Source organism: Electrona antarctica (genome assembly GCF_951216825.1).
Source record: "Electrona antarctica genome assembly, contig: scaffold_1355, whole genome shotgun sequence".
NCBI lineage: Eukaryota > Metazoa > Chordata > Actinopteri > Myctophiformes > Myctophidae > Electrona > Electrona antarctica.
Window position 1 is genome coordinate 1 of NW_027638711.1, and position 16,979 is coordinate 16,979.

General features: G+C 46.8%; 1 protein-coding gene across 1 annotated transcript; it reads left to right on the forward strand.

Annotated features, from left to right (window-relative positions):
• Positions 1-3,639: 3,639 nt before the first annotated feature.
• On the forward strand, positions 3,640-12,492 carry LOC306917807 (semaphorin-5B-like; the record flags this gene model as incomplete). The annotated part of the gene is made up of 4 exons (XM_079530710.1): positions 3,640-3,850; positions 5,698-5,905; positions 10,986-11,046; positions 12,331-12,492. Coding segments are annotated over 4 exons (642 nt in total), but the record flags the coding sequence as incomplete, so codon positions are not given.
• Positions 12,493-16,979: the final 4,487 nt, after the last annotated feature.

Consider the following 16,979-nt stretch of genomic DNA (forward strand, 5'->3'; position numbering starts at 1 on the left):
AAAGCTGTGCTGCTTAACCTCAGCTAATACAACCAACCCAAACCAAGTTAATGTAAGCAACAACCAACCCAGAATAAACACAATCGAACCCACCCAGGCTAATATAAGTTATAACCTGTTTTGATTTCCTCGACTAAAACTATGACGGAAAATGTTCGTCAAATGGAAACTAAATGAAAACTAAGCTATATGATGAATAAAACCGAGACTAAGAGATCCAGTATAAGTAAAAGACGCTCACAATGCTCACAACGCGTCGCAGCGCATACGGGAGGTATGATTAAATCTAACGCGACTAGCTAGAATTGGACGGGATGATTTAGATCGCGAGTTATTAACGTTTTAAGATTTTCGTTCTCGTCGGCTAAACAGGGGGGGGGGGGGGGGCATTTTCGATGACGTCCCACTGTTGCGCAACATCGAATGTTGCGCAACAGGCACTTCCAGGGGGGCAGATAAACAGTAATGTGACAATTTATGGAACCCTAGTTTATCATTCATTTTAAAATTAATGGGACCAACATTTACTTTAACCCATATCATGATGATAAAAAATACAATAAAAAAAGTGTATAGTCTATATACGACTATACTATATTTAATTTAGTGGATGATTGGGGGCCGGGGATATATGGGTATATATTAAACTCAGTGGAGCTTATTAAAAAAAAGAAACTGGAAGAAATGAACATTAACTAGTTCATTTTCTGGGACTGTGAGCATAGATCAAATTTAAATTGTAAAATGTGAACTTTGCACAAAACTCCCATCTCCTCTCTGTGACCTCAAGTCTCTCTTACTATAGATCTAATAAAGCAGAAACTGCCAAAAGAAAAGTATCATAAAAAAGGTAATTTTCTTCCCTCTCTCTGCAGCCTCTGCTCTTATTCCTACTGAATAACCCATTTAGGCCTGACGTAAAAAAAATATATATATTTATGTCTTCTAAATGATGATAATTTTCTGAAAAAAACCCATGTTTCTGTATCAGTGGTGCTCAATATTTCATGTCAAGGACCCCAAAAATGTAATCGGCCACCGACCCCCCATCTGAAAATATGTTGTTCCAGGGACCCCCCCCCCCCCAGAAGCAAAGATTCGAGTTAAAACGTTCGCTCTATTCAAAGATTTGAGCCACATTTTCGAGATTTTTCAAAATAGCAGACCTACAAGCTCGTAGCGCGGCACTCGGTGCCGCGCTATGAGCTTGTAGATCTGCTATTTTTCAATAGCTAAAGTATAACATAATGCTTTAAAACACCAAAAGGGGGTTCCCGCCCAGAATGAGATAAAGTGACAAGGCTGCAAATCACAGCTCCACGAGTATACGCTGTGTCATTTCCATGTCATGCCGGGGCATCGTTGAGGCTTGACAGATGTTGACGTTACATCGGAAAGAAATTGTCGGCTGGCACTAGAGACCTGCTATTACTGGATACGCGATAGAACGGAGAAAAAGGAACGACCTCACCAGAGATGCTTTATTAGATTTAATCAATGCGGCGATGACTGGGGAAAGTGAACAGTCACTTTTTTTTGCGGGTGTGTAGTTTGTAGCATGCAGAGACACACAGCGGTTGTGTAGTTTGTAGCACGTACACAGACACAGCGGTTGTGTAGTTTGTAGCATGCACACAGACACAGCGGTTGTGTAGTTTGTAGCATGCACACAGACACAGCGGTTGTGTAGTTTGTAGCATGCACACAGACACAGCGGTTGTGTAGTTTGTAGCATGCACACAGACACAGCGGTTGTGTAGTTTGTAGCATGCACACAGACACAGCGGTTGTGTAGTTTGTAGCATGCACACAGACACAGCGGTTGTGTAGTTTGTAGCATGCAGAGACACACAGTGGCTGTGTAGTTTGTAACAATGCACAGACACAGCGGTTGTGTAGTTTGTAACAATGCACAGACACAGCGGTTGTGTAGTTTGTAGCACGTACACAGACACAGTGGTTGTGTAGTTTGTAGCACGCACACAGACACAGCGGTTGTGTAGTTTGTAGCACGCACACAGACACACAGCGGTTGTGTAGTTTTGTAGCACGTACACAGACACACAGCGGTTGTGTAGTTTGTAGCATGCACACAGACACACAGCGGTTGTGTAGTTTGTAGCATGCACACAGACACAGCGGTTGTGTAGTTTGTAGCACGTACACAGACACACAGCGGTTGTGTAGTTTGTAGCACGTACACAGACACACAGCGGTTGTGTAGTTTGTAGCATGCAGAGACACACAGCGGTTGTGTAGTTTGTAGCACACACACAGACACACAGCGGTTGTGTAGTTTGTAGCACGTACACAGACAGCGGTTGTGTAGTTTGTAGCACGTACACAGACACAGCGGTTGTGTAGTTTGTAGCACACACAGACACACAGCGGTTGTGTAGTTTGTAGCACGTACACAGACACAGCGGTTGTGTAGTTTGTAGCACACACACAGACACACAGCGGTTGTGTAGTTTGTAGCACGCACAGACACATCGGTTGTGTAGTTTGTAGCACGTACACAGACACAGCGGTTGTGTAGTTTGTAGCACGCACACAGACACACAGCGGTTGTGTAGTTTGTAGCACGTACACAGACACAGCGGTTGTGTAGTTTGTAGCACGTACACAGACACAGCGGTTGTGTAGTTTGTAACAATGCGCAGACACACATCGGTTGTGTAGTTTGTAGCATGCACACAGACACAGCGGGTGTGTAGTTTGTAGCATGCACACAGACACAGCGGTTGTGTAGTTTGTAGCATGCACACAGACACAGCGGTTGTGTAGTTTGTAGCACGCACACAGACACAGCGGTTGTGTAGTTTGTAGCATGCACACAGACACAGCGGTTGTGTAGTTTGTAGCATGCACACAGACACAGCGGTTGTGTAGTTTGTAGCATGCACACATACACAGCAGGTGTGTAGTTTGTAGCATGCACACAGACACAACGGTTGTGTAGTTTGTAGCATGCAGACAGCGCGGTTGTGTAGTTTGTAGCACGCACACAGACACACAGCGGTTGTGTAGTTTGTAGCACGCACACAGACACACAGCGGTTGTGTAGTTTGTAGCACACACACACAGACACAGCGGTTATGTAGTTTTACACAGTGGTTGTGTAGTTTTACACAGTGGTTGTGTAGTTTGTAGCATGCACAGACAGAGATGTTTATTTTCCCCCACATTGCTGTCATGCATATTTATAGGCTCAACTTATGCAACTTAAATAGCACTTTATGTTGACATGGCACTCTATAGTGTATACGCATATAGTTTCATAATATAGATATCTAGGTTAGGTTCTTAGCTTACAGTACGTATTATTCATGATGACTATTTTTATGTTTTTGATGTATTACCGTGTTTTTTTGTTCTTGCTTACTGCTTACTTCCTTCTTCACTCAATCTCTCTCTCTCTCTCTCTCTCTCTCTCTCTCTCTCTCTCTCTCTGTATAATAGATTTAAACACTCTTTCGATCCCCTGTCAATCAAAATACTCAATCAGACATTGACTAGTCGCACTGTATCAAGGGAACGTGTGCAATATCTCAGTTTTGTAATTTGTTGGTGTGTTTCATGGTGTTTTTTCCTTATGTTGAATGTGTATATGTTCTCTCTCTGTCTCTCTCCCCACAGTGTGGTACCATAGAGGACGAGGGGGGCCCCAACGACGGGCTGACGGAGCGCAGCCTCCAGGACGCGCAGCGCCTCTACCTGATGAACGACGTGGTGCAGCCGGTGTCCGTGGACCCCCTGGTGATGCAGGACGACGTGCGCTTCTCCAACCTGGTGGTGGACATCGTCCAGGGCATGGACACGCTCTACCACGTCATGTACATCGGCACCGGTACGTAAGGACACGCTCTACCACGTCATGTACATCGGCACCGGTACGTAAGGACACGCTCTACCACGTCATGTACATCGGCACCGGTAAGACACGCTCTACCACGTCATGTACATCGGCACCGGTACGTAAGGACACGCTCTACCACGTCATGTACATCGGCACCGGTACGTAAGGACACGCTCTACCACGTCATGTACATCGGCACCGGTACGTAAGGACACGCTCTACCACGTCATGTACATCGGCACCGGTACGTTGAAACACACGCTCTACCACGTCATGTACATCGGCACCGGTACGTAAGGACACGCTCTACCACGTCATGTACATCGGCACCGGTACGTAAGGACACGCTCTACCACGTCATGTACATCGGCACCGGTACGTAAGGACACGCTCTACCACGTCATGTACATCGGCACCGGTACGTAAGGACACGCTCTACCACGTCATGTACATCGGCACCGGTACGTAAGGACACGCTCTACCACGTCATGTACATCGGCACCGGTACGTTGAAACACACGCTCTACCACGTCATGTACATCGGCACCGGTACGTAAGGACACGCTCTACCACGTCATGTACATCGGCACCGGTACGTTGAAACACACGCTCTACCACGTCATGTACATCGGCACCGGTACGTAAGGACACGCTCTACCACGTCATGTACATCGGCACCGGTACGTTGAAACACACGCTCTACCACGTCATGTACATCGGCACCGGTACGTTGAAACACACGCTCTACCACGTCATGTACATCGGCACCGGTACGTTGAAACACACGCTCGGGGGTGGCGGTGGCTCAGGGTTAGAGTGCCTGGATGGTAACCGCAAGGTTGCCAGTTCGAACCCGGGCTCCCCCAGAGTTACTGTCAAAGTGTCCTTGAGCAAGACACCGAACCCCTAATTGCTCCCGATGTGCTAGTTGGTGCCTTGCATGGTTTCCGCTGCCATCGGTGTATGAATGTGTGTGTGAATGGGTGAATGTAATGCACAATCTCTGTAAAGTGCCTTGGATAAAGGCGCTATATAAATGCACCATTTACCATTTACCATTTACGCTCTACCACGTCATGTACATCGGCACCGGTACGTTGAAACACACGCTCTACCACGTCATGTACATCGGCACCGGTACGTTGAAACACACGCTCTACCACGTCATGTACATCGGCACCGGTACGTTGAAACACACCCTCTACCACGTCATGTACATCGGCATCGGTACGTTGAAACACACCCTCTACCACGTCATGTACATCGGCATCGGTACGTTGAAACACACGCTCTACCACGCCATGTACATCACCACCGGTACGTTGAAACACACCCTCTACCACGTCATGTACATCACCACCGGTACGTTGAAACACACGCTCTACCACGTCATGTACATCGGCACCGGTACGTTGAAACACACGCTCTACCACGCCATGTACATCGGCACCGGTACGTTGAAACACACGCTCTACCACGTCATGTACATCGGCACCGGTACGTTGAAACACACGCTCTACCACGTCATGTACATCGGCACCGGTACGTTGATACACACGCTCTACCACGCCATGTACATCGGCACCGGTACGTGAAAGCGGACGAAAACAAACAAGAATGACACGCGTATCATTAACAGGATCGGTGCCGGACATTTACGGTCGTCTTTTAGGCTAGACTGCCTAAGTATTGAGTTACCTTTGAACCTTTGTCGTGTCAGGTCTCAGGAGGCAGCCAATCATGACAAGGTCGCTACTACGCGATTGGCTGGCGGCGTTTCAGAGTATGGGGTTAGTATAGGCTCATTTCCACCATTATGTCTTCCTGTTCAACTCTAGAATACGGCAGCATCCTGAAGGCCCTGGCCACCACCAACAAGAGCCTGCAGGGCTGCTACCTGGAGGAGATGGAGCTTCTCCCGTCGGGCGTGCGAGAGCCCATCCTCAGCCTGCAGATCCTGCACAGCGACCGCTCGCTGTTCGTGGGCCTCAACGACCGCGTGCTGAAGATCCCCCTGGAGCGCTGCTCCAACTACAGGACGGAGCTGTGAGTTCTTCTTCTTCTTCTTTCGTGTATCATCCTCAAATTATGTCCAAGTCAGTATCGAGCAGCCACACGCCCTTCGTCGTCTCTGGTCCACTGTTGTTTTGTTGGCAGCAAATTTCTATTTTAGTCATAGTCTCTTGAAACGTTTTAATTTAGTTTTAGTCACATTTTAGTCACCCGGAATGTTTTAGTGTTTTGTCTAGTTTTAGTCGACTAAATCTACAGTTGATTTAGTTGGTCGACCTTGATGCCGTCGTTATGGGTGTTTTTTTTCACTTGCTGAAAATAGCCGATCTACAAGCCCACAACTGCGATGCGTTGTGAGCTTGTAGATTGTCTATTTTCAGCATGCAACTAATTATATAATGACTTATACTGGATCTCTTGTCCACTAGTCCCTTCCTAACATTTTAGTCTCGTTTTTATTTGTCGACGAAATTGTCAGTATATTTAGTCATAGCTTCAGTCATCATAGCTTAGTTTTCATTTAGTTTCCATTTAGTTTTCGTCAGTGGAAAAAGGTAGTCGACTAACATTTTTCGTCATAGTTTTAGTCGACGAAAACAACACTGCTAGTCTGGTCCCACGTGGAAGAGTCCGGCCTCCGAAGGAGGTCTGGTACAGGTGGGCAGGTGTTAATGATGTGTTCGGCAGACTGCTCAGGCTAGTCGCCACACTCGCATGCTGCACTGTCTGTCTGTTCTGTCAAGCCCCCACTCCTTCATTGCAAACTGTCTCAAAAGTTTCACAAAGTCCTCCAACTAAGAGAAGTGAGGAGTGTCTTGTATGGGGACAGCTAGCTGCCACTGTGTTTTGGAAAAGAAAGTGACGGCCATGCAGCATATACTGTAGTATTTATGTGTTATTGGTCTTTTTATGGCTTTTGGCAGTATACTAACTGTATATATAGACTAGTATATCATATATATTTTTTTTCTGAACCTGGTTGGTCTACCATTTAAAGTAAATTACTGTCGCAGACCGTGATGAATAGGTCTGGAAGGCCTTGCCTATATAATGGTTAAAGTCTTGATGGAGCCAGACAAGCAAAAGCAGGTCTATAATCTGCAAGCCAATGGAAAATTAATTTGTCGTGCTGTTTTCTGTAATGTAACATTTTGCATAATACAAAACAAAAACGCGCTCCCACAAAACACGGCTCCCCTGCTGTTGTTCTGTGTACCAGTACCAGACAGAACATAACGAGGAAATGTGTTTTTAGAGACACAGTGAAAGGAGCAAGAGATAAATAGAGGAGAGAGAGAGAGAGAGAGAGAGAGAGAGAGAGAGAGAGAGACAGAAAATGAAGGCAGACGCAGAAAGAGAGAGTGAATGCTTGAGAGAGAGAGAGAGTCTATACAGAGAGAGAGAGTTGAGAGAGAAAATGAAGGCAGAAAGAGAGAGCTTGAGAGAGAGAGAGAGAGTCTATACAGAGAGAGGGAGTGCTTTCGCTGAGCCGTTTCTGACTTCTAGTGTTATTCATGTGAAAGTCTCTCTGTCTCTAGGGGTGAAGGAGGATAGAATAGAATAGCTCTCTCTCTCTCTCTCTCTCTCTCTCTCTCTCTCTCTCTCTCTCTCTCTCTCTCCGGCTGTTTGTCCAACCTCCGCCGCCCTGCATCTCATCAATGCTTTTCAATCAACTGGCCTCGGCCCCGGCACCATATACAGGCTTCAAAGTCCTCAACCTCATTTTAGCATACAAATGGCTCGATGCGCCGTCAGCTTTGTGAGCTGCTGTGCATAAGTGTGTGTGTGTGCTGTGCTGTGCGCGCTTGTTTGTGTGTGTGTGTGCGCGTGTGCGTGTGTGTACTCTGTGTACTGTGTGTGTGCATGTGCGTGTGCGTGGGTAGGGTAGAGAGTTCTCTATATGCTCACTGCATGATGAGTCAGCTACACAGTACCAGCTCTTACCCCCTATATAGCCCCCGCTCTCCCAACCACACGCACGTGTATACATGCGCAACATGTGCGTGTGTGCGTGCGTGCGTGCGTGTGTGTGTGTGTGTGTGTGTGCGGCTGTGCGAGCGCGCACACGCAAGTATAGCGAGCTCTTACGAAAGGAAGCGAGCACATGATGGTGCTTTAACCCATTCTGGGCGGGAACCCCTTTTGGTGTTTTAAGCATTATGTTATACTTTAGCTATTGAAAAATAGCAGATCTACAAGCTCATAGCGCGGCACCGAGTGCCGCGCTACGAACTTGTAGATCTGCTATTTTTGAAAAATCGCGAAAATGTGGCACAAATCTTTGAATATATATTCTTTCAGAGCGAACATTTTGAACTCAAATCTTTGCTTCTGAGGGGTTCCTGGAATAACACATTTTCAGATGGGGGTCGGCGGCCAATTACATACATTTTTGGGGGTCCTGAAATACCACTGACATAGAAACATGGATTTAGAAGACATTTGTAGAATCGTCGTCAGGTCTAAATGGCCTAAAGTAAAAAAAGGAGTGGGTGCAATGTGCCTGTGAAACACGGGGAGACAGAGGGAGTGAAGACAGCCCGGGCCTATTTAAAAACACAGTCGGGTGGAACAATGAGAGCAACGGGGCTGCCAAGGGCACGCCGGAGGAAGTGCTGTCCTCATGATCCATCCGCTCATGCGCTGCATGCGTACGCCCACCTCGCCGGGCTGACTCACCCCGCGAAATCCGACAGAGAGAGCGAGCGAGGCGCTCATATAGAAATAACGACAGGTCTAAAAGACCCATTTATACTTTGTTTCCGTGTGTTGGTGCCGTGTGCCGGTGACATGTCATGTTTGTGTGCGGTAGCGGTACAGTGTTTTTAGTCTGACACTGCACAACGGACTATACATACTGTAAATCATAAGTGTGGCATGTATGAATTCCATATAGGCAGCACACAGAAGTAGCTAGGAAGGGGCCCGATATAGACGACGATTATTTCTGAGGATTTGGGACTACAGGTAAATTAGGCCAGTCCACACCACTTGCAACTCATCATCATTTTTTCGACCGCGGTCATTCTGCTTACTGATGCCTGTAGAAGCCATCCTCACTGTTTTGTATGTGTATTTATTATTATTGCGAACGCAGTGAGCATTTACTATGAGACCCAGCAGATCATGTCTGTCTGTGTGTCTGTGTGTGTGTCACGCTGTAACACCACCCGCCCACCACCAGAGGGCGCAGCTGTATCACACAACGCGCGCACACACACACACACACACACACACACACACACACACACACACACACACACACATACACACACACACACACACACACACACACACACACACACACAACTTAACTTAAAAAAAAACTTAACTTAAAAAAAATTAACTTAAAAAAACTTAACTTAAAAAAAAACTTTAAAAAAAACTAACCTTAAAAAAAAACTTAACTTAAAAAAACGTAACTTAAAAAAAACCTTAAAGTACGTAATTTATTCTAATTGTTGTTATTGCAATTTACGAGCTGCGTTCGCTTCCCGTGTTTGCGCGTCTTACTTGTTATTATCACAATTCTTGTAGTTATCATTTGGCATTATTGGGTGTTGGTTTGATGGGCTATTATGTATTTGAATCACTGTTTGGACACCAAGGGCACGCCTCTCCATTGGGGAGCAGCATGCACCTGGTGGACAAACCAGTTTTTACCAGACAGACAACACAGAAGAGACAAATGCCAGAAGGAGCTGTTTGTAATGTACTATCACTGCACTTTAAAGGAAAGCAAATACAAACCAAAAATGACATTGAACCTGTGGACAATATGTTTCTTTGATCTGTGTATACATCCAAAGTCTATGGGTGCATCAGTGGGTTTGTTGGCAATGTGGAAACGTTTGGAACCAACAATGCCTGTGTCCCTAGCGATGACATCAGGGAACGACAGATTTCTAAAGATTTCTATACCTCTGGTCTGCTTTGAGGTACAGTAGGGAGAGATATAACCTCATGATCAGCTCTGTAGTAGTGGCCGGCAAACTATATTCTTCTGGATCGGACTATAGTGAAGAAACACGGGGAAGGGTTTGCCGTATATTAGAGAAGTCGACTTGCAACTATATACTTGCAACCATTATCCCCAAAATGGAACCATGTCTACAACTGCTCAGTCAGCGGTTGGTTGCATTGGTGTGGACTGCAGTCCCCACACACACACACACGCCACACGCACACACACACGCACACACAAACACATTATTGAACAATTTGTGTGCGACTCAAAAAATACTGCAATTGGCTTTACTGTAAAAAAAAAAACTAAAGACTTTTTTCTCTCATTTGTCTCCCCATGCGGGCGTTGTGCCTGCATGGCCACTCGTACGGTATAGCAGCACTGAAAACGCCACCTGGCGCGCTTCTGAAATACACTCCTCCTCATTGTGACGGTTTGTCTGACTGAGCCCATTCTAGAAGACCCTCCATCTCTCCATGCTGCTCTGTGTGTGGCCCACCCCCCAAACCACACACACACACACACACGTGCGAACGCACACACGCGCACACACTCACAGACGCACGCACGCGGAGGGGTGGGCTGAATTCACACAGTGTGAAGGCAGAAGTTTTGAGACATGATTTATGTAGGAGTCATAACTTATCCATTTTGTTCCAGGGAGAAATCCAGCTGGCCATAGAATAATGGATGGACTGTGTCAATGTGTGGATTGTATAGCGTAGGACGTGAGCGTGCGCGCGTGCGTGTGCGTGCGTGTGTGTGTGTGTGTGTGTGTGATACAACTCTATCTCTAGGCTCATGCACACACACGCACGCACAGCAGAGAGTGCACAGTGGACTGCACATGGACACATTGATTGATTGATGTATTTATTGACAACAAATTAATATACCTAAAATACATTTATGCATGCAGTGTCTAAACTAAACACGTATTTAAATTTTAGGGAATAACAGTTTTGTACTATACTATACTATTCTGATTAATCAAACAATGTTTTTATAATTTAAAAACTTAAGTGTTTTATGCTTTCTTGTACAAAATTACCGGGAATAGCTTATCTACAAGTTCACAACATGTTGTCATGGTCACGTCCTCAGCCCCTCCCTGTTTGCCCATGATTGTCCTCTGCCTCTCCCAAGTCCTGCTCCTCTGACTCTGATTGCTCTGAGTGCCATCACCTGTGCGGCCCAGCTGAGCCAGGTTGGGTGATGATGAGCTCCAGTGACTATTTCAACTCTGCCTTGTGTGTGTACTGTTCAGTGCTGGATCCTAAGTTAGTGTCAGGTTTTATGTTCAGTGTATGTACTTCTGTTATACTACATGTCATTTACCAAGCAAAGTCAAGTTTATGTGATCTTCTTGTCCTGCCTTTGTTTGAGTTCCTGCGTTTGGGTCCTAAGTAACACCTGCAAACTGTAACAGTTGTGAGTGGTATCACTTCACACAGGTGTGATTGTTACTTTCTTTTCTCCAAATGAGTGAAGAGAAAACAATGTACAGGGGGGGCGTAGTACAATAATGTCTGCCAGAGATATGACAGATATTAATTTGCTTTAGGTGTTGTTGTTTTCCTCTGTTATTGGATCTGCTACTATTATTAGCTGGCTGTCCCACTGTGAGAGAGCAATGTCATTTACATTAGCATAATATCAGGCCCTAACAATTCTGTTTAAGCATTCATCAACTGACTGCAAATTGTATCCATTTGAAAGCTTGCTGATTGCTGCTGCTGTGCGTGCGTGCGTGCGTGCGTGCGTGCGTGCGTGCGTGCGTGCGTATGCGTGTGTTCACATTTATTGTACAGTGTGTGTGTGTGTGTGCATGTGTGTACGTGTACACTCCACTTGCGCTAATTACATTTGACCTCTCCAATCACCACATCCGGCTAACAGTCCCCCCCCCCCCCCCCACCCACCCCCCCTCTCTCTCCCTCCCTCTAAGCAGAGTGATTTATTTGGGCTGCGGCAGTACAGTGCACAGTGTGCTCTATAGCTAAGCCATGGCGTTCCATCCATCAGAAGGTTTTTTCCTCCTCAATGAGGGAAGGTGGTCCAGTCTGCCAAATGCAGAATGAGAGTAGAGCGAGTGGCATCATCACTCAACAACAGCCTCGTGTTGCCTTACACTTACAGGATATGCAGGTCTTAACCCCACCTCCCCGAAGTGTACACGCACGCACGCACACACACACGCACACACACACGCACGCACACACACACGCACACACACAAACGCACACACAAATGCACACACACACAAATGCACCCCCATTGGCCAACCTCCAAAACTAAGTGCACTACTTCTCTGCATTATGTTTTCTCATTTTTCAAACGAGAGAGAGAGAGAGAGAGAGAGAGAGAGAGAGAGAGAGAGAGAGAGGGGTGTGTGCATCCAACATGCGAGGGCAGGCTGGTGATAGGTGTGATCAGCGGTTGGTACTGAGCCCCACCATGCAGGGCCCACTGACTGAGCCCCACCATGCAGGCCCCACTGAGCCCCACCATGCAGGCCCCACTGAGCCCCACCATGCAGGCCCCACTGAGCCCCACCATGCAGGCCCCACTGAGCCCCACCATGCAGGCCCCACTGAGCCCCACCATGCAGGGCCCACTGACTGAGCCCCACCATGCAGGGCCCACTGACTGAGCCCCACCATGCAGGGCCCACTGGGCCCCACCATGCAGGGCCCACTGACTGAGCCCCACCATGCAGGCCCCACTGAGCCCCACCATGCAGGCCCCACTGAGCCCCACCATGCAGGCCCCACTGAGCCCCACCATGCAGGGCCCACTGACTGAGCCCCACCATGCAGGGCCCACTGACTGAGCCCCACCATGCAGGGCCCACTGACTGAGCCCCACCATGCAGGGCCCACTGACTGAGTCCCATGGTTAAAATGCTTGGAACACACAAGTGGACTGGACTAATAGGACGACCTCAGACACAAGAGCCCGTCTGGGAAGGAAGCAGAAGGTTTGATTCCTGTCCCGGCAACACGTGTGTCGAGGTGTCCCTGAGACAATCCCCCCCCCCCCACACACACACACACACACACACACACACACACGCTCCCTTGAGAAGCACACACAGCTGGGTGAAGCTGAAAACTGAATTCCCCCCCTTGGGATGAAATAGGTCTAATGATGATGATGATGATGGGAACAAGTGAACTTTTTACCAGAACACTGTGTGTTCGTGCATGAGAGAGAGAGAGAGAGAGCGAGAGAGAGAGAGAGAGAGAGAGAGAGAGAGAGAGAGAGGGAGAGAGGGAGAGGGAGAGGGAGAGGGAGAGAGATTTTAATTTTAAAAGTACCTTTATTGAATTACTACCACAACTCAGCTCCAGAGAGAGAGAGAGAGAGGGAGAGGGAGATAAAGGGGGGGGGGGTGGGGGGAGAGAGAGAGAGAGGGGGGGGGGAGAGGGGAGGAGAGAGAGAGAGAGAGAGAGAGAGAGAGAGAGAGAGCCCCACTAAGTGGCAGTGGCTGACAGCCCAGGCAGCAGGGTGCCCGCCTGAGGCATTTGGGTTTAAAACAACATGAGGAAACCACAAAGTGGCAGAAAAAAACCAGCACCACCATCAACATCTCTCCCACAGTGAAGCTTACTGTGTGTGTGTGTGTGTGTGTGTGTGTGTGTGTGTGTGTGTGTGTGTGTGTGTGTGTGTGTGTGTGTGTGTGTGTGTGTGTGTGTGTGTGTGTGTGTGTGTGTGTGTGTGTGTTTGTGTGTTTTATTTTTTTCCTCTGGAGTTTTTGTTTGCCTGATTGAGGGTGTGAGTACAGCTGTGGGCGTTGTTTGCATTCCTTTGTTAATCCCGCTGTTATAACCCATTTAGGGTTATTTCGTTATTCATTATTTTAAACAGATTCTACAAAATGTCTTCTAAATCATGACAGTGGTTTTCAAACTTTTTCACGTCAAGGACCCCCAGAATGATTATGTAATTGGCCGCCGACCCCTGACTGAAAATATGTTGTTCCAGGGACCTTTGAATATATATTCTTTCAGGGCAAACGTTTTTTAACTCATATCTTTGCTTCTCTGCAGTCCCTGGAACAACATATTTTCAGATGGGGGTCGGCGGCCAAATACAGATAATTCTGGGGCTCCTTGACATGAAAATGTTTGAGAACCACTGACATAGAAACATGGGTTTTTTTCAGAAAACTGTCAGGATTTAGAAGACATTTGTAGAATCGTCCTCCTCAGGTCTAAATAAACACCAAAAGGGGTTCCCGTCCTGAATGGTTTAAAGCTGGCTGTTGTCGAAGGACCTTTCCATCATTTAGGCCAGAGCTCCTAATGTTTTTTATTTCACGACTACACTGACTGCACGTCATCGTGTTTTTTATTTTGTCGTTTGATTCGATCCGTAGTCGCGTTCTTATGTAAAGCACTTTGCAACTTTGTTTCTATAAGTGCTCTATAAATAAAGTTTATGATATTATTATATGACCAATCAGAGAAACACTTATGCAGCCAAGAAACTGTGTGTGTGTGTGTGTGTGTGTGTGTGTGTGTGTGTGTGTGTGTGTGTGTGTGTGTGTGTGTGTGTGTGTGTGTGTGTGTGTGTGTGTGTGTGTGTGTGTGTGTGTGTGTGTGTGTGTGTGTGTGTGTGTGTGTGTGTGTGTGTGTGTGTGTGTGTGTGTGTGTGTGTGTGTGTGTGTGTGTGTGTGTGTGTGTGTGTGTGTGTGTGTGTGTGTGTGTGTGTGTGTGTGTGTGTGTGTGTGTGTGTGTGTGTGTGTGTGTGTGTGTGTGTGTGTGCGCGCGCGTGCGTGCGTGCGTGCAGGGAGAGAGTGAGACAGACAGACAGGCACACACAGACAGGCACACACAGAGAGACAGGAAAGTATATTAATAAAGTGAAGGTATTTATTACACACTGTTGCTTTTATTTCAGTCTTTGTTCTGGCCAAACCTCCGCATGGCCTTTCCACACTTCACTGCATCCTCCCCTACAGTACAGTACAGTACAGTACAGTACATACACCCTTTTCTTTCAACCTTGCTTTGAGCAGCCACTATACGTCTTATAACCCTCCACCTCCTCCCTCCCCAAATCCCCAGATGCTGACAAAGTCAAACACATACGCTCCCATTTCCCGGGAGGTCGTAAAAAGAGACAGAGTGACAAAGAGAGCGGAGGGGACAATGGTGTCCCGTACGTGTGCGTGCGTGCGTGCGTGCGTGCGTGCGTGCGTGCGTGCGTGCGTGCGTGCGTGCGTGCGTGCGTGTGTGCGCGCGCGTGCATGTGTGTGTGTGTGTTTCTCCCTCCATTCCTAAGTCATTGTCTCTTGTTTTTACACAGCCCCACATCTATTTTACCCTCCGACGTCTCAGTGCTCTGTTGACTTTGTCCACCTCTCCCTCACTGTCGCGTCGTGGTGGATCTGCCAACAACATGGTGACGTACTGTAGTACGTCAATAGCAGGGCTGATACAGGAACCATACATTTTATAACACTTTGACCGCGAAATTAATGAATCGCTAATGTCCAACGGTCGACTGCCTGGGTTTCACTAACCTTTGAAGAGCCACCGCGCCAACATATTATCGTTCCTTTGCATGAAAATCCGCATTTTGGACTGATGTCGATTAAAAAATAAAAGGCATCTAAATCCTAATAGTTTTCTGAAAAACCTATGTTTCTATGTCAGTTGGTGCTCAACCTTTTTCATGTCAAGGACCCCCAGAATTATCTCTATTGGGCCACGGACCCCCATCTCAAAATATGTTGTTCCAGGGACCCCCCCCAGAAGCAAAGATTTTAGTTAAAAATGTTCGCTCTGAAATATTTATTCAAAGATTTGCACCACATTTTCACAAGCTTGTAGCAGACCTACAAGCTCGTAGCGCGCCACTCGGTGGCGCGCTATGAGCTTGTATATCTGCTATTTTTCAATAGCTAAAGTATAACATAATGCTTAAAACACCAAAAGGGGTTCCCGCCCAGAATGGGTTAAAACGGTGTGATCCTATTGGTCGTAGTGTTGTAAAAATAATCCAAACCGTGCCACCACAGCCGCCATTGGAATGCATTGGGACTCAACTTCCCAGAACCCTTTGCAATGCCAGTGCGACTGAATCTTCTCGCGGAGACGTCATCCGAACGCGTCACCTATCTCACACTGTCCGATGGAATCCCCGTAAGTCTTAAAACGTATTACGGACACAAATTAAACAATTAAAATCTGTTCTACAATCAATTAACTTGTGTAACTCGTGAATGGGAGGGAAAGTGTTAACAGCGATACGATGCGTATCACGATACATGGTTGACGATACGATACATGGACGATATCGGTTCATTATGGCGATACGATACGGTACGATTCAATGATTTGAAATCGATGCAGTAACTATTTAGCAAATACATTAAATACGTGTGAAACTTGTGGATAGTGCAGGTTTTTAAAGGGAAAAATTCATTATTCTGGATATAAATAAGTAAACACAGTGATTCTCTGGCAAATAGATGGACATTGTATTTGAACACATAATGGACAAACCCACGCCTTGACATGAACACAGAGAATACACACATTTATCGATAGACCAAGGGTTACTATTGCACCCATCTTTTTCCTCTTTCTTCTTATAGTATACAGTGCACTATATCCATCCATCCATCCATCCATCTTCAACCGCTTATCCGTAGTCAGGTCGCGGGGGCAACAGCTCCACCAGAGTGTTCCAGATTTCCGCTCCAACACTGCGCCTTGGTCTGCCCCGGGGTCTCCTCCCAGTGGGACGTGCCTCGAGGACCTCCCTATAAGACGCTCCGAGAGGCATCCTAACCAGATGCCCGAACCACCTAAGCATGGCTCATTTCCAGGCGAAGAAACAGCGACTCTACTCCGAGTCTCTCTCGTGTGACTGAACTCTCTATCTCTAATCTCTAAGGGAGATGCCAAAACGTAGTATTGATACAATTTGATTATTTCCATTGCAAAATGATTCGATACAAAGTCAAACGAATACGATACGATATTTTCCGTTTACACATCGATAATACCACCATGTTTGTTCCCTTCCATGTCCATGATGACATGATGTGAGGTGACAAGCCGCTGATGTGCGCGTACGTCCTACATATAATAACAATAATGAAAATATAGTAAAGCAAGCATTGTG